We start from the raw sequence: 19,942 nt of genomic DNA, 5'->3' as shown, positions 1-19,942 counted from the left end.
AAGTAAACTGGGAACACTGTAAGAAATTGCATTCACTGGCAGACGTATGAATCATCTCTCCGTTTTTGCCAGATTTGCTAGCTTAATTCTAGGAGAGGTATAGCTAAAACCTGCCGCAGAGGGTTGGTTTGCATCTGCTGGTCCGACCGAACCAACGGGACTGACACCGCATTGGGAACTGGAGGAGTGCAATACTTCAGATGGCTGGATGGGCTAAGCTACCAATGTAATTAAAAATAAACCAGGATGAGGACCTCTATAGGAAAAAAAATAACATGTCATTTAAAACCAGAATAAAATCAGCTATGTCTCTGACAGTGATAATTTTATTTCACAGCAGCGAGGCAAACGTTGGGGAAGGCTGTAATATTTCAGGTCACTGGTAGGTTATGACTCGTCACGGAAGTCCTTGTGCATAATCCTCATCTGCAGCACTGCTCACATCTTGAATGTTGGAAACCCTGTGAGGACATCTCCGTTTGTGACAATTGACCATGTTTCAGATGCCCAGGGCAAAAATATGAAGCTCACTCAGCACAGAGATGGTGAGAAAGCCCTGAGTATGAAGTGATAAAGGACAGTTTCCTTTGCTCCACCTGCTTTACGCACAGCGTCTCTATTATACAAGTCAGCAGTGCAGCAGCAAGGCATGATAAAACAACTCAATATGCTAAGCGGTATGAAATCTTAAAGAAACATATTGTGTAAGTGAACAAACAAGGGCTCTGATACACAACTTTGCTGGGTAAGGATGCTGGAGAGCCTTTCCAGGAAAACAGTCCCTAGCTGTTACCCTGACAGAGGCTCTGTGTGCCAGGACTGCCCTATTTAGGATGACTGAATGCCTTAGTCTGTAGCCACTCAAAACACCAACACAGCACGGCTGTTCACAGCCTCCTGTTTAACCTTTGATGGCTTGGCAACCTGGCAAAAGCCTGGAGCTAAAAAGAGGAAACCCCTCTTCTTGGAGCCAGCTGCCTCAGCTTTAAAAGACTCGGTGATGCTGAAGTTGTATTTAGACCTCAGCCAGAAGAAAAGAATTCTCTCTATGATGAGAGATCACTACAAATTTACCTGTTAAAACACCCCAGAATCTACTGGGATCATCAGGAAGAGTGTGAACTAGGGCAAAATGGGGTGGGTTTCTGGAATATCTATTAAAGCAGAAAGTGGACAGAATTTGTAGTCAATTCATGCATGGCCCCAAGCAGACCTCTGTTATTATCTGTCTAGGTTAAGTTAAGATCTCACAGTCTAGAAGTGACACACCCTTCTTTTCCTGGCTACACAGTTACTGCAGGCTGGGCTATTTGTTATGCACAATTTGTTGCTGAAGAATGGCAATAGATTTTGTCTTTCCCTTTAATCTACAATTAACTTAAATAATGCCTCAGTCTTACTATAAACCACAAAGATAGGTTTTGAAGATAGACCTCAAGGAACCAAAATGAAGTGTATTCTGGAACGTTACTGTTCACTTTTACAATTTATCAGCAACCATAAAGAACTGGCTCTAATCTTAAAATCATTACTAACATGTTAGTTTAAGAGTCAAGATGATTTCTATGCTTTGTATGGCTTACTCTTCACTTTCTTTATGAGAAGTTCAATGCAAGGTAGTTTTCAGGGTTAAATTTAGATAATTTTCTTAGATGTCAACATTAATCCTAATGCACTGCACTCTCCTCTGAATGACTGCAGATAACAAAATGTCTTTGAAAAAGGATAAAACGGACATGTCATGCAGTAACCAAGTAAATGCAATCCCTGATTAATATGCAAGTTTGAAAAGTTCAGAAAATGTCATCATACTCCATAGGTGTACCCTGTTTTTGGAAAGGTCTCTTTGTTTTGCTTTTGTATAAATGTCATTTCATATGAATTTCATTCCCGCAGCTTTTCATAAACTCAAGTCAATGATGATGTGTTCAAATATTTGAGTGTTTCCTTTAAAACTAGAGGCAAAGAAAAAATCTCTTCGATCCGTTGACACAGCTGTGAAAGACCGTGGCGCTTGCACGTAGATTTCTTTAAACAATACAAAGAGCTTCTTTTCACTGTCCCACTGGTATATCTGGGAGAAGGTATAGTCACTTCCCAAGGCTAGGTAGTAATTGTTCTTGAAGGAGAAAGGCTGCAGTGTCATGGCCCCTCGGGATGGAAGAGCCTGTATCTCCACAAACTGTTTGCTATTCCATTTCATAACTCTGGAGTCACCAATGAATCTCGTGAGCGTGATGTACAGATTATCTTGCATCCTGAAACTCTTTACAGCCAAGACATCTTCCATGTTGGGGATTTCACTGTGTGGGACAAACTTTTTGGAAACTTTGTTCCACTGGAGTATAATGGGAACCTGAGAGCGGCTGGAGAGGATTAAATACGATTTCCCATCTATATCGAGAAACTCAGCATCAGTGTCCCTGAACCACTCATGAAGGGACTGGTATGAATAAAATCCTTTGGTATTCCACTTGTACACTGTTGATAAACCTGCTTTAGAGCTATCTGCTATGACAAAAAACATTTCACCGTCTATCTCAAAAAGCTCTATATCATTTGGCTTGGAAATGCGAGATACTTCGATATCCTGGAATTTGACAAACTTTGTCCAGCTTTCGTCATACTTGTAAATGTGTGAGCCACCAAAGAGCTGTGCCACCACCACAAAGACTTGGTCACCAACAAGAATGGCTTTACATCCCACTATGGACTGACCTATTGCCCAAAGGAAAAAAAAGGCACATATATTAGCACAGGACAAAGCACCTACTAAGCACCTAACTACAGAGATATTACCAAATCACCACACCTCTTTCTTTAAATCTTCACCATCTCATAATTTTGTCTTTTGCTACATGCTGTCAGAGCTTCTTTTCATACTTTTTTTCTCCCCAATAACTGGAAAGATTACTTCAAATGTTGGAAATGTGGCACCCCTCAAGGTGTGCAAGTATGATGCAGCCTAAAATGCTAATTCTGTTTTATCCAGAATACTTTTTATTTCCCTGTTTGTTCAAACACATGCCCTCTAATACCCAAAACAATTATTTAAGCCAAATCTTATTAATCCAAAATATCAAGAGGTGTATTTCATGACTCAGCAGGAATCTGAAATTCTCTTATTCTTGGAACGTCCATCTTTCCAGTTTAACTAGAAGAATGAAATACAGTCTATTTTTCTTGCTCCAAGAGGGCCAGAGTCAGCTTTTTGGTACTGTAAATAGAAATATTGATGTGTCTTGTGGATATATCACCTGACAGCAGGATGAAAAAGATAAATTTAACTCTGTTGTTTCTGCTAAGTCTTCTTGAGATTACATTAAACTAGAAATATTTAGGAATACTGCAGTTCCCAGATTAGATCAGAGCGAGCTGTGGTCCGTTTTGAGAATGTCAAGTCACTATACAAGATCCACATCAAAAATGTAACAACCAGACTATTTACGAAAGGATTTGTTGGAAGAAGAGAGGAATTCCTCTCAGAAGTACACAGTTTAAGTAGAACACTATCTGCACACACTTGTCTGTGTCTGCACGGCCACAGTCACCACAGGAGACTCACCTTGGCATCTCTGCTGGCCCCCTTCCTACAGGTATTCCACAGCCAGCCTGGGATGATCTACCACCCTTCCATTGTAGGAGGGGTGGAATTCCTCTCAAGTACTGCAAGGTATCTGCAGCATAGACATAGGAGTTGATCATCCAGGCTCCTTCTGGTCTAACTTAACCAAAAAGCAACTAGTTCAGGTCAGTAAGTCCCCATTGTAAAGGGCTAAATTTGGCCATTTGAATATCAAGCATATACTTAGTAATTAAACTCCCCATGGAGCACATAGCTGGCTCCTGAGCTCTACAAAATGCTCTTTAGGCTTTGCAAAAGGCTCTTTACCTGCTTATGTCCCTTGGCAAAAGTCTCTCGCTCACTTACATTTCAGAGTCCGGAGCTTAAGCTCGGGCATTTCAGGAACACAGGATCGTCATTCGAGAAATGAGTCTTGACATGCACGCTGGCTGTGGAGCTAGGACACAAGTCCCCAGCAGAAATGTCTCCTAATCATGTCATTCACAGGAAGATGAAATACATCCAGAAGATAGCTGTCTTTGCAAATGACCTACACTCTCAACTTCATTTCCAGAGCTTTTCTAGAATTCTGCTAGCTCTCTTTGGGCCGCTGACTTCTCAATTTACATCCACTAGTACATATCTACCCCTAAGCTACCAAAACACAACGAAATCTAAAAATTTTTATTTTCCAAAATTTCCTGACAGAGGGTTAGCATCTTGTAATCTTTCATTAGTGACACATACAGTTGACACAGGCAGGTGCCTGCTGCCTTTCTAGACTTCCCAAATCAGCAGATGAGGATGCAGCATACTCTTTATTTCCCAAAATGCAAAGTAAAAAATAATCTATCACACATAACAAGGAACAGGAGGTAAGGATGCTCCATGGATAGATTTAGCTCCTGAGACCTCAGAACCAGTAGCTTGAAGTAGCTGGGAAACTGGGCAGTGTATAACAGCTCTAAAGACTCAGTCCCTGCTGTCACGGTGTGACTGAGCTCTGTATAGCACCATGCGTGTCGGTTAGTGACAGAATGGTTGTTAGCATTAGAAAATCACTTGGCATCCACATGGGCTTTTTGTTTGATGAGTGATCTGGCCAGGATGCTAATTTAGCATGTTTGTAAATGGAAAGTAAACATGAAAGCTTTACAGCACATCTCTTTAGGTAACAACCACAGGTTTAATATTTCTATGTCATCTTCACCTGTGAAACATACTTTCCCGGCCAGCCTACCCTAGATGCATTCTTCAGACCTATTTCCTCCTACATGGAGTAGAGTATTTTTGTATTCTGTTTTGCAGGCACGTTGACAAGAGTGAGGGCTCCTTCAGCCTATACTTTAATTTGTAGTGTGAATCAGGCAGTGAGTGTCTGAGCTGGGCTATAGCATGACATTCACAGCAACTGTTTGTGCCTTCAAAACAATTTACAGGACCAGACAAAAAAAAGCCTAGTTTGTGTGCTACAGCAAGGTTAAATGTGCACGTATTAACAAGATGACACTCCATGGAGTCACTCATGTCGAAACATTACACACTTTGATCTGCCGATTTCAACAGAGATTCAGGACAAAAACCATCAGTTGGTCCCATCTACGAATCTCATCCTTGTGAAACGCCAACAGTTCATCAGTGACTGGAATCCCAGTGTTCATATACCTGTGATATTGTCATAACTCCTGAAATTCATTTCAATGTGGTCCCACTCCAGCACCATGCAGTTCTCCATGCTGGGCTGTGCAATGGCTACGAACACATCATTCTTTGAGTTGAACGTATCCACTGAAACTGACTGGTAGGGCAAAATCTGGTGAACAACAAAGTCTAGAAACATACATTTACAACAGTTAGGATGCATCCTTGCTGGAAACACAGCGTACGTGGTTGCTGATTATAACAATTAACACTGAAAAATGAGTTAAATACTCTGAATTTCATATAACACTAGCATGGAAGTGTTAGTGCTCATGTTAGGCATGCAGCAACAGAGGAAAGCTTCTCCCGCTTTAGGCTTCATAAACTGTCCTCTGAAAATACAGTTGCCAAGGAGATCAAATAGGTAAATAGTGGCAGAAATCAGATTTTCCAGCTAGGCTGGCTGGTATCAATGAAATCAGGAGACTGAGAGAGAAGTCTCTTTCCCCACAGCTGGAAGTTGCTTTCCTGTCAAGTGAAATGGCCTTGCTGGAATCACTTTCAAGCTGAGAGACAGCAACTTCCAGCTGAAGTCCAATAACTTCTTAAGTCATGCAAATTTAATCACTGGCAATTTGTGTTAGGCTAAACCAGGCAGAAAGTGAAATGATAATCTGAAGTTTGCCTGGGGATAACCCCATTTTGGCTAGACCATAGACAATGGAGTAATCAAAAACTCAGTTAACGTAACGTTTTATAGGGCATTGTAAAGTAGTTTAGGCATAAAATACAACCAACCTGCAAATTACTATCCAGTGGAAAACTTACTCTAGATACTATGACTGAGGAGTTGGAGCAACCTGTAAAGACTAAGAGTGTAACTCCAAAATTCAAGATTTGTACACAAAATCCAAGTGCCTTTGTAGATTTAACTCTAAAATTCACCTTAGGCTAAGTCAGTGGTCAGCACAGAGCCAATCCGGGGCAAAGCAAGGAGACTTGGGTCCGAACTTGATCTTTGGCCTGACTGGCCAAGGTCATTATTATCAGAAAAATAAACCAGTACAGCAGAGTTGACAAAGAAAAGCCAGCGCTTGGGTCCAGAATGTGGCAACAGGCCTGTGCTGAAGTGATGTATGGATATAGCTATATAGAAAAGGAAATGCATCTTCTGCTACGATGGTGTTTCTCTACAGAACCACGCACTGCTCTGTTTCAGGCTCCATTTGCTACATGCCTTCACCATGCACTCCTACGCCGAAAGGGCCTGAGCATCCAGGGATTTTGGTAAGATGGTAATTAAGTCCTCACTCGAGTCCCTCATTTTGGTGCATTATGAAATAATTGTTTTTGAATGAAGAAAACTCTGTCTCTGCATGCTTGAAAGCCTTGCCCTTGAGGAGTTACACTTCTGGAGAATAAAGATAGATGACGACCATTAAACAAACAGAGCAGATTCTACAGCTGCAAAAGAAATGACAGTCTCCATTCTTAGAGGGACTATTATAAATAGAGTTTGGGCTTGATTCATAAATGCTGGTAGGAAAACAAGAAAGTTATCTTCATTCTCACTGGGAAAATAAAAGGACTGCAGAAAACTGACACTGAAGTATGCAGAAAGTAAAAGTAAGAGATAAATCATGAAAGGTAGCTAAAGATGGAACAATAACAGATACAGTCACAGAAAATAAAAATATTTTTTTTTTAATCTTGAGAAAAATCCCCAAAAAACTAATGCTGAAAAAGACATATCTTAAAATCTGAACAGTTGTGAAATACTTTGAGGGAATCTGTGAATTAAGACAAACTAGTCTGTGTGTTAAAACCCACTGCTCATTCAGAAATGATTCAGTGTTAACAGAGCTATTTTTACTTCTATCTGTCATTGGGCTCTTTATGTCACTGGATGAGTAAAAATGGGTAACTAAATCAACTGTAATCAGTAAAAAGCAATAAATGTTGGTTTTAGCACCAGCTGGAAATACGAGACTCTATGCGGAACAGAGTTACACCGTAAAGAGATGCTGCCACATCAGGCTTGCCAAAAATTTAAGTCTTGGGGGCTTGTTTTAGTTTTACAGGCAGGTCCACATGCCTTCCTTTAATGTTAGTAAGGGATCATACAGTAAATACAGAGTTGGGGGGATGTTTCCCAACATTTTTCTCTTTTAAGCTGGGCAGGAGAGGGAAGAGGACACGGCCCTCGCTTCCCCCATGCCGCTGGCTGCACAGGCTGCTGCTCTCCCCTTCTCACCCCAATGCAGTTTTACTCTCTCTGGCTCATGACACATGGTTTTGACACTGTCTTCTGTCAACTGAGGGCTGGGGTGGTCCCCCCACCTTCCAGACGCCTGCTCTGCCTCCACTCCTTCAGCTGTGAACTGGCACAAGCTGTCACAGATGAAGGACCCAATACTTTTGTTGTTGGGCTGACTTCCCTCCTGGCAGCCCCTGCTCTGGCCAATCTCAGCACACAGGAGCGCAGATGCTGGCAGAGCAGAGGGGGAGCGTGTGGTTCCCCACACTGGAGGACGCTAAGAAGAAAGGGGAGCGACGACCTGTTTGGGCAGCAGCTCCTAAACTGCATCCTGTGACTCAGTCCCCATCTCCTCATGGCCCTTCTTCTCCATGGTGCAGACTTCTACTCCAGGTGAGGCTACCCGAGACGTGGGGGTGCTGTCAGGGAGCACTAACCATCCCTTCCTGTGTCCCACCACGGCGGCACGGGTGACCTCCAGCACAGTGGTGGAGCAAGTAACCACCTTCCTTCCAGCCAGCAGGGAAAGAGAGGATCACCTTGAGAAGACAGTCCCAGCTAGGTAAAGGTAGAGGAAACCAAGTTTCCAAAGCTCAATGAGATGATCCCGGCTTACAGGGCTGGGCAAAGCAGGTCCCAGGCACACATACAGCCTGTTTCCAGTGACTGTGGGAATGTGAAATCCATTTTCCAGCCTCTGGTGAGCAAGTACACATTCCCCTGCCGTGCTTACAGCCACAGCACAGCGCATTCACACACTGTTGTGGAAGAAAGACAAGAAACTAAGTGCAACGGCTTAAACTGCTTCCATGATGCAAGCTGTGAGAAATGGAAAAGAGAGATGCTATCATGAAAAGCTAAAAGTGCAGAACACCACCACTGTGGATCATTTTCTCTGTGAATAAGTGATAGAAGCGTTTTGTTCTTTGTCTTTTTTTTTAATATGGCAGCACCTCTTTACATGTCTCCTCCCGTTACCATTATATCAGTTCAGAGGATGCAATGAACTGATGGAGCCACTAAGATGCATGTTTTACCAAGCAAACGGCTTTGTTACCACATCCTACGTCCAGTTACGCTCGACACAGAGTACCAGAATGCAGAAATGATGGAGAGTCTGATCACGCCTGGTGAAGGAGGGAAATACAGTACTAAAGACTAATGTGAATGAAAGAGGTTTGCAGAGCACTGCCTGTCACTGAGTGGGAAAGGAGAATACAGCTACAGGTACATTGCTTTACTTCACAATATGGTACAAGCCTGAGCCTGTGACTAATCAATCTTCAAGGAATGAATACGGGCATATTTAGACTCCCTTTCGATCTCAGGGAGGCAATGGCAGAGAATGAAAAAGCAGCTGTAGCCTGACACCACAGACCACCAAGGCCACCGGAGGGTTACAGCTCAAGCAAGATAACTTCCAGTTCAGTGCAGGGGCCATGGTGCTGTCTCAGGGGTGACACATTCCTGAAGATTTGCATTTCTACTCTACTTAGCTCTGTTTTGTCTCTTACAAGTCATTTCTGCATGCAGTCTGTCCCTCTAGGACACGTTGTAAGGATGCCAGAGCTCCACATCTTCTGCACCCTTCACCTTCACTACGCATGGGAGCTCTGGGAAGCCTGCTGCTGCCTGCCCCCAGACCAGAAGCACACAGCCTTCCCTCACAGCAGCCAGAGAACAACTGGTCTGAAAATGTCCTTTACTATCTGAAGGGTATATTACAGCTATATGCTGTGCTGCGAGAGCACTTCTCTGATGGCATTTGAACAAATAATTCAGCTGGGCAATCCTTGCACCATGTAACGCCTTAGCTGCCCAGCAAACTCTACAGTATGTGAAATTAGATTTATGCTTGGTGTAATTTCACTTACAGCAGAAAAAGGGACTAACATTAAGGGTGAACTTTGCCTGTAGCAACTTTATAGTTAGGTTTCTAGCTACAAAGGGATGACAGAGGGCAAGTAGGTCAGTATAGGTCTGACAGCCAGGTAGATAAGGCTTGCTCTTGCACACTGTTAGTGCAGTGCAGCTGCTTAAACCAGACTGAAATGAAGTGAAGCCCACTTTTACTTTGTGCTTTTGCATGTTGGTGGATTTGCAGACACAGGAACATAACTTTGGTACTGGTCTGTTCTAAGCTACATTGCTCTCCTGCTTTCGACATCCTTTTATGTAGCAGATTATCGCGCTTTACCTCTGCTGCTCTTCTGACATATTTCTGAGTTCATTCTCTTTACCTTTACATATTGCCCTTGGATTACCTTTCGTACCTTCTCCCGCAACTTTGTTTTACATTACTAGTAATCAACTTTTCTATTGTCTCTTAATGATGATGATGACTTGATGACAGATGAGAAATCAAATGCCTCTGATATTACTGTATAGGAAAAAGGCAGAGTACTGACATCATATATATGAAAGATGAAAAACAATACTGGCAGCTGATATTCTCAGTTGTATGATGTGACTACATTTAGAGATAGGTAACTGTGGCTGTTCGGTCGTAAAATATAAGTATAACAACATGCAAGTTTCTCTTCACTTCAGCATGCTTTACATTACCTAAAATAAAAACCAAGATCCTAAACAAGACAGTAGTCAGAATATTATTAGACATTTCTCTCCAACTTAATGGAGTGCCATAAAGAACTGCTGGTGGTATTGCCGCCACATTTGATGCTATTAAATTGTGGCCTATTGAATAAAGATAACAGACATAGCCACATTATTTGAACTTCTTTTCATTGCTTTCTGTGAAATACAGAGATTTTGGGAAGCTCATCTGCCATAACTATATGGCCTTAATCCAGATAATAGAAAGCATTCTGTGATGAAAATTAAGTCACAAAGTGAGTCATAATCAAGTCTTTTGGAATATGAAAAGTCAAAGCTCTTCTCCCATTATCATTTAATCCAAATAAAAAACCTGGTACTTACTTTGGCTTTGAAATGTAATTTTCCCAATTTATACTTGCTCTAGTACTTGGAAGTGCTTTGTATGTAACCCTTTCCTCCCCCCAGGTCATGCTCACAGAAGCTAAAGGGTATAGTCTAAACTTCTGATATTTAACCGTTTGTAGTGTGCTTAGAAATATACATTCTGAATACCTGTAGTGGTGCATTCATAATCAAAACTTGTCACATCATTTAACTTCTTATCCTGATATTCTGCTGGACCAATACACAGGACATCAGAAACAGTGGAATTTGTCATCTTTAACCACAAAAACAACCACTTGGCTTTGCAGTCACACTCAAATTTATTTCCCCTTAAATCTCTAAAAAAACACACAGAAATAAACATATTTGAAAAGGTTGACAGCAATATGAATACTACAGAACTGTTATCACCTTGACATGCTGAATTTAAAAATATTCGAGGAGCCTTGAATTGGTTTTGAACTGAGAACAGGAAAAGTTTCTCAAGTTTTATTTGGACTCTCTTACTATGGACTCTCCTTCCCTGAGCATTGTCCTTGAAAAACAGTTGCAATCTAGGAAATACGCCCATGTATGATCTTACTAATAGAGCACTGTGGTTCACGTGTGAAGTCATTCACGTTTGTAAGTTTTCACAGGATTAGGACTATAATGTAATACATCCTGACAGTGTGGTTCTCTGCTGCAAGCCTCCATCCCACGATCTACCACTGACACAGAGAAATCCCATTCCTTCACTAAACTACTCTAGTACCGCGGGTTGATGGAGCGGCCCTGCTGCTACCATTTCTGTGTTACACTAAAATACAGATGTAAGGCTTGTATTTTTAGCGTCACTGCTGATGTGGAGTCATGTTAACCTCCTCCTACTTTATGTGCAATTTCAACACTGTACCTGTTCTTTGATCCCTTGGCAATTTTTGTGGCTTACAGTTATACTTTGCTATTTGGCAGAGCCAGGCCAAGAACAGGGGAAGCTGACTAGCGGCTCAGTTGTATAAGAAAACACTGACAGTAAGTCAGCAACGTGCTAAGACTGCACAAAACCAAGAAAAGAAGCATTGTTTTTTTTAATTAATGCCTTTCACTAAAATAATCTCAGGGAATACATGCAACTATAACAGGGAGATACATTCAGAGAAATTGAAGTTTTAAAATTCATTGTCTCTCTTTCCCTAAAAAACCATTTATATGAAACATCAGAAAGAAATACAATAATGCAAGCTATGTACAGCATCATGAGAAGCAACAGTGACTTGAGAAACAGCAGTTATTTTAGAGAGGTCTACCAAGTAAACAATTTTCAAATGAGAAAAGCTAGAAAAACAAAATGTACATTTCTTTTCTGTACAGATATCAGATACAGCACCACACAAAGCCAGAACATAAAACTCAGAGTAACAGAGTGACGGAAGCAGGCAGTCAATAGAAAGATTCTCATTACTTACAGTTCAATTAAAGAATCTAAATCACTGAAGACATCTCTTGGCAGAGCTTTGAGATGGTTGTTGGCCAAAGAGCTAGAAAAGAAAGTTAGAGCTTAGTATCATTGCTGGCTCTTGTCTGGCTGACTCTTACCAAGTCTGAGTTCACTCACAGGTTGTTAACTACCTGGTGCTGTCCAGCCACTGGCATTGTTAATAGTTACAAAGAACAGGCACACATTAATTATTCTCATTCATGAGTGGCGATTGCTTGATGAAGTCGATGTAAAATACATAAAGCTTTTTTATTTAACAGGAATGTTAATCAGGAGTAGGCAGTGTGACCTGTGGCAGCAACCACAGGTCACAGCCGCACCCCACCACAAGCTGGGAGTGTGTGCAGGCAGCCGAACATACCGCAGTGCTGCCTGAGCAGGGATTTTTTAAAGGCCATTTTTTATTTTGTGGAAGGCACATTGTTGACAGCGTGAGGAAGCTGATGCACAGAGGGGAAGGAAGGTTTTCCTGCCACATAGAAAACCCCTCCGTGCAGCGGTCCCCAAGAAGAGTTTTGCTCAAGTACAAATTACTCTACCAAGTGTTAAATAACTTACAGGTGAGTCAGGTCTCGAAGGCCACGAAATGCATTTCTTGAAATGGCTTCAATTTTGTTTCCTTCAATGAATCTAGGCAAAAAAATAAGTATTTTAAAAGACTTTAATTAGCATTATTATTAGCATCACCAGTGCTTTAACCTCTGGTCTCCAAATCCATCAGGTTCCTGGGAAGGCCTTTCAGACTTAAAGGCAGGGAAGTCTTGGTGCAGCTGCTCATGTTCCGTTTTCTCCTTTCCTGGGGTGGACCACGAGGTACCACCATGCAGGTACCAGGCAGCGCAAGGGAGAGTGTGTGACACAAATATCCCGCAGAAGAGGAACAAAATGAACAAAGCAAAATTCCTCTGTTGGTTAATGCTCTCAGGGTGTGTAATTGTGAGGCAAGAGACTTGTGTAGGAGAGGCCTCTGAGATGGACCTTAGAAGCTCAAGTCCCACCTTCCTCTCACAAATCACCTGCATTTTAAAACCACGTGGCAGCACAGCAGCACTGGGGCTGCCCAAGCTGCAGATGGACACTCTGATGGGGAGCTCCCGTGGCTGCACGCACAGTGCCACTTCTGCACCCACAGAGCCGTGACGTGAACTGCAGCTAAATACTGGTGGACATCTGAAGTTTGCATAAATGGCAAGACCACTGCTTTGCTTTTCTCCTTGCTGACACAATTCAGGTCTCTGCAGCCGAGACGCCACCTCTGCAGGTGCAAGTCACAGCCCCTGCACCGGGGAAATGATGAAAGGCACGTATTAATTCCAGAAGCAAGCTGCTTCTCCTGACTGCACGTCAGCATTTAAAGAAACAGGTGATACTTGAGAATCTTGACCCCTGTGCACTTCAGGACGCATCTCTAAATACACCATCAGCCCTGCAAAGCGACTGAAGCCAGGTGGCCATCAAGATATTGCATGGAACAGCTGTACCTGGATGAAAACAACTGCATGCTGACTTGATAAAAGGTTTTCTGAGATAAAAGTGTCTCCCTTCCTCCTACTTATCCTTGTTTGCCTTCCAGGGAAACAGAGGAAAAATGCTATGAGCCAAGGTCTCTTCTCAAGAGAGTCAAGATGGGGATGCAGGAGATGACAAGTGCTCTTGGTTCTGCAGTTTAGGCATAGCCAAAATCCTTCATGAAGAGACCACGACCCTGACTGCAGGCAAAAGGTGCGGATGAGAAACTGTCTGTGTAGGAGATGTCAGAAGAGGGTCAGTCGTACCCTGTTAAAAGGCTGCCTGGGGACACGAATTCAATCTGCAGAGCAGAGAGCCAAGCTGCCTCCTGACACCCTCACCAGCACCTGGCATCCCCACACAGCGCCAGCTCACCAGCCCGTGCAAATGAACACAGCTTCACTGAACACATTGCACAGAGATGATGGACACTTGGGCCAGGACTCAGTAATTTGCCAGATTCCTGAGTCACCAAACCTGGCCTCGAAGGGCTGCCACCCTGGGAACGCCACTCTGATTGCCAGCAAAGCTCCCGTCTTTATCAGACCTGTTTTATCCAGATTCTGTACACAGAGCCAGCTAGTTTAAGGGTGCATTGAATACCGCTAGCAATGCTGCAAGCACAGCAGGACACAGCTGGAGAAATATATAGGTATCTGCTGTGGGTGCTCCCCAGCTGCTCTTCATCTGGAGACTTCGCTTTGTACACAAAGAAACTTGTTCTTGTTTGTCAGTGAGGTTTCCTTATTCTCCATAAGGTCTGATCACTGGTAACTGAAGCTGCAATGGTGTTACTGGCTGCATGCCCAAAAAAAGGCCGTGGCCACTCACACCCAGCTCCCAAACAGCAGAGGTGTGATTTGCTGGGAAAAGGAAGAGCTCTGTGGACTTGGGAGCAAGGGCCATTAACCAAGACCACTTGTTCCGCTGCTGCTAAAGGAAATTGAAATTGTAAGGCTTTACCAGTCTTCACCCTGCTCTCTGGTTTGCAGCTGGCAACCAGGGACAGAGAGTTCCCCTCAGACCACCTGAGGTGGGGCAGGATTTTTTTCTTTCAGACCGGCCCCCAGCCTGGCCACAGCTACCAACGCAACCACTACAATTGCACATGCTGCCAGGACATGCTCCATTTTAGACTCAGCAGCAGTTGAAAGCAAGTCATTAATGAAACAACATACAAATGTTTTTCTTCCTTTCTACAAACATACTGTGAATAACCTTTTTCGTGTAGACATATGGAAAAGAGAAGGATTAGATAACTTGCTACTGCTGAAAAGTCCAGATGTAGGTGAATCGTGGATTCCAGCATACACCATTTACCATTATCTTCTATTTCCTGGCCTGCAAATTCCCTGAATACACCCCGCCTTAACACCTATGTGCCTGCAAGACTAGCTAGAATCAGTTTTGTGACTGTTGGTCTTCCTTTAGAGAAGGACAGAAATGTTTTCCACAGCCTCCTTTCAGCACGGGAAGGTGGGTGGAAAGAGGAATTCTTTTCCAGATCGCATGCCCTACCCCCTGGCATGCGCCCAGAGACGATAATGGGCATACATACCCGCCCCCCCCCCCCCCCCCCACCCCCCCCGGTAATGGGCATGCATATCACCCAGTAATGGATCACCCGGTAATGGGCATGCACATCACTGCCAGGTGAGGGGTGCGGCTAGGAAAACCAGCTCTTGAAATACAATGAAAACAACCAACATAAAAGGGGAACACACATCAATGGAATATTCATTCATTCAACGGAATACACATTCGCCGGAATACATATCCACGGAATCGACATCGAACGACCAACACTGGACGGATCGTTCCCCATCGAGCGAACTGGACTGTCGGGACGCCGCAGCTCCGTGCTAGTAGCTATTACAACCGAAACTCTTTTCCCTCTTTCCTTTCTTTCTCTCTTTTCTTTCGCATTTACAAACTTCTTGTTGGGTTAATAAAGTTACCTGGCACTTGACTCCATTTTGAGTCTTAATTCTGTTCCCAAGAATATGAGTAAAAACCATGCTCCGGTGTGTGAGAGGTTGGTTCAGCCGCCCCTAGCCTCCCAGACTCGTCTGAGGTCGGCTAGAACGCAAGGGGGCCTTCCTCTCATTCGAAATCGGAACGTGACACCAGTTCAGGTCCGGTAACACAGAGAAATGGCAGTCCTTTGGAGGATGAAGGGAGGACACCCTGGTACCAGGGCTAATACATTTTTTTAAAGAAAAAAAGGTGACCTAAAAGGAAAAAAAAAAAAGATCCGGAAATGAAGGTAATGTAAAAATTAACAAAGAAGTGAACTAAGTAAAGAAAGGAAAGTTAAATAAATTTAAATAATAATAGAAATAATTAAAAATTTTTGTATTATATGAAATATATGTTTATATTTTCATATATTTCTATTTTAAAATAAAATAAATATATATGCCACGGGCATTAAATAGGATATCAGAACAAAGATGAAGTTGGAGAGGAAAGTTTGGGGGAAGAGAAGCAGTCTGGCAATCAGGGTTGTTCTGGGCAGAACAGGGATACTCTGCACCTCCTCTTCAGCCCTCCAGCAGGCCAGGAGAGCCTTCCCCCCGCACTTCTTGATGTTCAAAACCCCTTGACAGTGATGGCACTGTTCTGGAAAGCCAGGATGAGCTCCTGCTCAGCAATGCTTTTTCGGTGTAACACAATTGCACAGAGCCACCTTGCATTCACGGCATATTTTAAAAATCTACTGCAACCTCTGAAAAATGGTAAGCCATTGTAAAGGACATTTGCACGGGAGTGGAACATAAATCCTTCATCTCCTCTGCTCCTGGGAATCACAGTAAAGACTCAGACTCCACAGTAGGAGTCTTGGCAACTTATCAAAACATCCTGATTTATGAAGGACAGAGGAAGACATAAAATATCAAACTTACAGGTATTCTAGATGGAAGAGACCAGCAAAGGCATCATCTCGTATAACAGTGAAGGAGTTGGAGTTCAGCAAGCTGGAAATGGAGAGCAGGCATTAGGAAAGCACATTAAAACCTGACACTCTAGATTATGTCCGTTGTGTTTATTGCCCATGACCAAACTAATCTTACTGACTCGAGCCCATATTGCCCCACCAAGGCAGCACACATAAAATACTGTGGAGTGGTTTATAAAAAAAAAAATCAAAGGCATAATTTGACACTAGTTAACATCCACTAGTGCTCAGGAAGAATATTCGCTGTGCCATTCACCTTGGTTAAATGTAACCTGGCCCTTGACTCTCTGGTCCCCTGAGCAGGACAAGCTGTCCTTAGAGGGTAGGTCTGCTGAGTGTGGACCCCAACTGCCCTCCACCCCTCCAGCCACACCGAAAATTTTAAAGAGACCATCTCAGCACCACTCCTGAGCTCCCAGAAAGGGAAGACCTTTCCTACAAGCACCAGCTCCCCTTTGTGCGATCTTGTCGGATGAGCACTTGCTTCTTCTGCAAGTGCTCTGGAGGCTCCAAGCCTGGCCTGCAGGCGGGCTGTGGCCTGCGGTGTGTGAGGAGAGCACACAGTTCACATGGACAGTTCATCAGCTGAAAATGCAGATGTACCCAAAGTGCCAGAGACAGAGTACCGCCAGCCTTACAAAGCAAAACCCTGTGTCCACCGGCAGCGAGGAAGAGCAGCAGTGCTGCCTGCTCCAGGCGCTGCCTTGCACTCCCGCGTCAACTTCAGGGACAAAACATGTTACAGCTGTGCTGGAGCGGCTGTCACCTGAGCTGGGACAAAGTGGTCAGAGAGAAGGCAGCTACAGAAAGGCTTTGCCAGCAAAGTTCCTTCTTTGCTGTATCAAAGCACAACGATCTCCAATTTTAATGTTCAAAGGCACAGAGAGTGATCTCCTTTTAAGAAAATAGCAAAACAACTAATTCAGGCCAAAAATCGAACACTACTCAAAAGAAATAATTTTTGGAAAATCTCAGAGTTTACCATGGCAAGTGAATATGTCCACACTAATCACTTTATTAGAGTAACTTATTAATCCTTTTTGTATGGTTTTAGGCATTTTACTAAAATCAATTTAGAAGACTAATGAACATGAAATGCAAACTTTCCCTGTGATCCTCGGTTATTATGCTAATACCAGACAAATGCTCCTTAAATTATCCCAAAGAAATCTGACAAAGATGCAGAGCACCATCAAAAATAAATCCTTGCGTTACTGCTTTACCATGGCTACTGCCACAGAAGACATAGTCCTGAGGTACCCAAGTGCTCAATTATGCATGTATCTCTTTTGTCATTTAATAATTCTTTTTTCTCATGTTTGAAGGGCAAGCTCACAAATTACACTAACCAACACAATTTGTCAGGGCCCAAGGTGGTGGTGGTGACAACAAACCCCTCTCGCTCCCATGTCTGATTTACCACATAAAGTGACATCAGCAACTTCAGACTTTCTCAACAACTGACCTCCGCCCCGGCACCCCACACCTCAATGTCTCTCCCTGGAAATCTACAACAGCTAATGACAAGGGATAACCTTCATCAGCTCTTCCTCTGTCTTTCTGGTACCACCATCCAAAACAAGACAGACTCCTCTCATCTCTACTTTTCCACCCACAGTTTCTTCCACTCCACTTTTGGTTCATTCTTTTCCTTCCCAGCTGGCAGAGGTCTGCTGTTTGCCCCCATTCACAGATGGGCAAAGTCCCCCTGCCCTCTGCCCAGGGCTGTGCTGGCCCCCAGGTCCCACGAAAACTTAGGTTTGGGACTGGTGCCACGCTAATGAAGGTGAAAGCCACCACCTCTTGCTTTGCCCACTTCTTCCCAGCATTTTCCACAGGCTGCTGCTTCTCTCAAATAATGAGACAGGCCTTAGAGAACACAGGTGGGGGTGCCCAAGGAGAGGAGGCTGGCCAACATGCTACCACATGCCTTTAGAGACTACCTCTTGCTAAGACAAACTGTAATCTCAAGCTCCGTGGCAAGCGCTTAGCCTGAGTTTCTGACATGCCTCGCATCTTTTAGCTGAATGTTTCTTTCCAGCGTGTCTTTGCTTTGGGGATAACCCAGTCCCTACAGGGGGAGGTGTAGAGGGTCCACTTGCTATCGAGCGTTACAGGCAGGCTGCACTGGGCGAGCCAGGGCACAGGCAGCGGCGCGGCTTCTCTGCAGAGTATCAGAGGAACAAGCATCCGGGCTCCCCAGAGGGGCTGTACCGCACTCCGTACCTCTGTGCCTTCCCCGCTACTGGACAGCTAAATTAAAGCAAGTTTGGGTAAGCCACCAGAGCTGCAGGCGCACACCTGGCTGCAACACAGTCACGACCAAGAGATTTGCCCCACGTCAGGAACAAGGGAGGGCTGCAAAGCACTGGGAGCTGGACTGCCATCCCTTGGGACAGAGGACCAGCAGCTCAGAAGGCGTCCGAGGGGCCGCTCTCCAAGTCGGACGCTGAAGCACAGAGTCATGCTGCAGGCAACACTAGCGCTTCAGGCACAGAGGCTTTCCTCCAAAGTGTGTCCCGGCAGCCTCCACTCGCCTGCAACGTCCCAAAGCCAAGGTGAGACTCCCAGGCACAAAGTGAGCACAAGTGAAAGCCACCGCATCACTCCGGGGGGGAAACTCAGGGGAAAAAGTTATTAAAGCTGAAATTAAAAAAAAATAAATAAAAGGAACTTGGGGCGTCGGAAAACTGATTGTCATCCTTCAGGAACTAAATGCGTGTTCTATGGTTTATGAGCAGAAAATGCATCCCTCTCTCGTGAAACAGCAGAGGTATTGGTGGGATGCACCAGCTGGGGATTCGCCCCTTGCCTCCCTGTCTGCCAGGGCACCCGTAACCCTATTGAGGAGCAAAGCGCTACCCGGCCGTTGTCTTTTCCAGTGCCATACTCACAGCAGCTGCAGGGAGGGCAGGTGGGAGAACATCCTGTCCTTGACTTCCAAGAAGGTCCCGTTCACCAAGCTCCTGAAAAAAGAGAAGCCACCCATCAAGCAGGACCCCCCTCTCCCTTCACACACACCCCTCCACGACTCCCTTCTCCCCCCGCCCCCGCGTGTCCCCCCCTCTCCCCGCACTCACAAGGAGCCCAGGCCGGCGGGCAGGCTCCGCGGTGCCCCCGCCGCCCCTACGCACAAGGCCGACTCTCGCCAGCAGCTGCAGGGCGGGCCGCAGCGCGGCGCCTTCCGCGGGGCGGCGGGAAATGGCGGGAAGAAGGCCGCGGCGGCGGTGCAGAGAAACCACAGGCGCAGCCGGACCGCCATACCGGTACCGCCGCTCCCCGTCGCCTCCTCTCGCTCCCCGCTCCCTGACATCACCGGTTCGGGCGGTGCTGAGGGGCGGTGCGAGGCGGCGGGGGCCACCGACGCGCTCTGCCTCTCGGCGGGACTGCAGCCCCGCCGGGAGGCAGAGCGCGTCGGTGGCCACCGCACCTGACTCTGCAGAAGCACAAAATTTTGCTTAAAACATAAAAATGCCATGACCTCGCAGGGCAAAGCTGTGCTGGCAGATGAGTTGATTCCTGCCTGGCTAGGTTTCTTCAGGCAAGGAAGGGAAAAAAAAATTTACAATGAGGGTGGTGGAACACTGG

The 19,942-nt window shown here is 44.7% G+C and overlaps 1 protein-coding gene across 2 annotated transcripts; it reads right to left on the bottom strand.

Moving 5' to 3' along the window:
* Window positions 1-227: 227 nt before the first annotated feature.
* Window positions 228-19,623, bottom strand: LGI2 (leucine rich repeat LGI family member 2). 2 transcript variants are annotated; one of them, XM_086746592.1, is made up of 8 exons: window positions 19,435-19,623; window positions 19,249-19,320; window positions 16,302-16,373; window positions 12,445-12,516; window positions 11,855-11,926; window positions 10,575-10,744; window positions 5,231-5,395; window positions 228-2,718 (listed from the first exon to the last, which is right to left on the bottom strand). In XM_086746592.1, exons 1-8 carry the CDS (start codon window positions 19,614-19,616, stop codon window positions 1,901-1,903), a joined length of 1,623 nt encoding a protein of 540 aa, XP_086602718.1. In that variant the 5' UTR covers window positions 19,617-19,623; the 3' UTR covers window positions 228-1,900. The 2 variants fall into 2 exon arrangements, with proteins under 2 accessions (XP_086602718.1, XP_086602720.1); XM_086746594.1 differs by lacking the exons at window positions 16,302-16,373; window positions 19,249-19,320; window positions 19,435-19,623 and adding an exon at window positions 15,354-15,473.
* Between the last annotated feature and the right edge of the window lie 319 nt (window positions 19,624-19,942).

Source organism: Chlamydotis macqueenii, chromosome 4 (assembly GCF_036417535.1).
Source record: "Chlamydotis macqueenii isolate bChlMac1 chromosome 4, bChlMac1.mat, whole genome shotgun sequence".
NCBI lineage: Eukaryota > Metazoa > Chordata > Aves > Otidiformes > Otididae > Chlamydotis > Chlamydotis macqueenii.
This window is presented reverse-complemented; position numbering and strand designations above follow the sequence as displayed.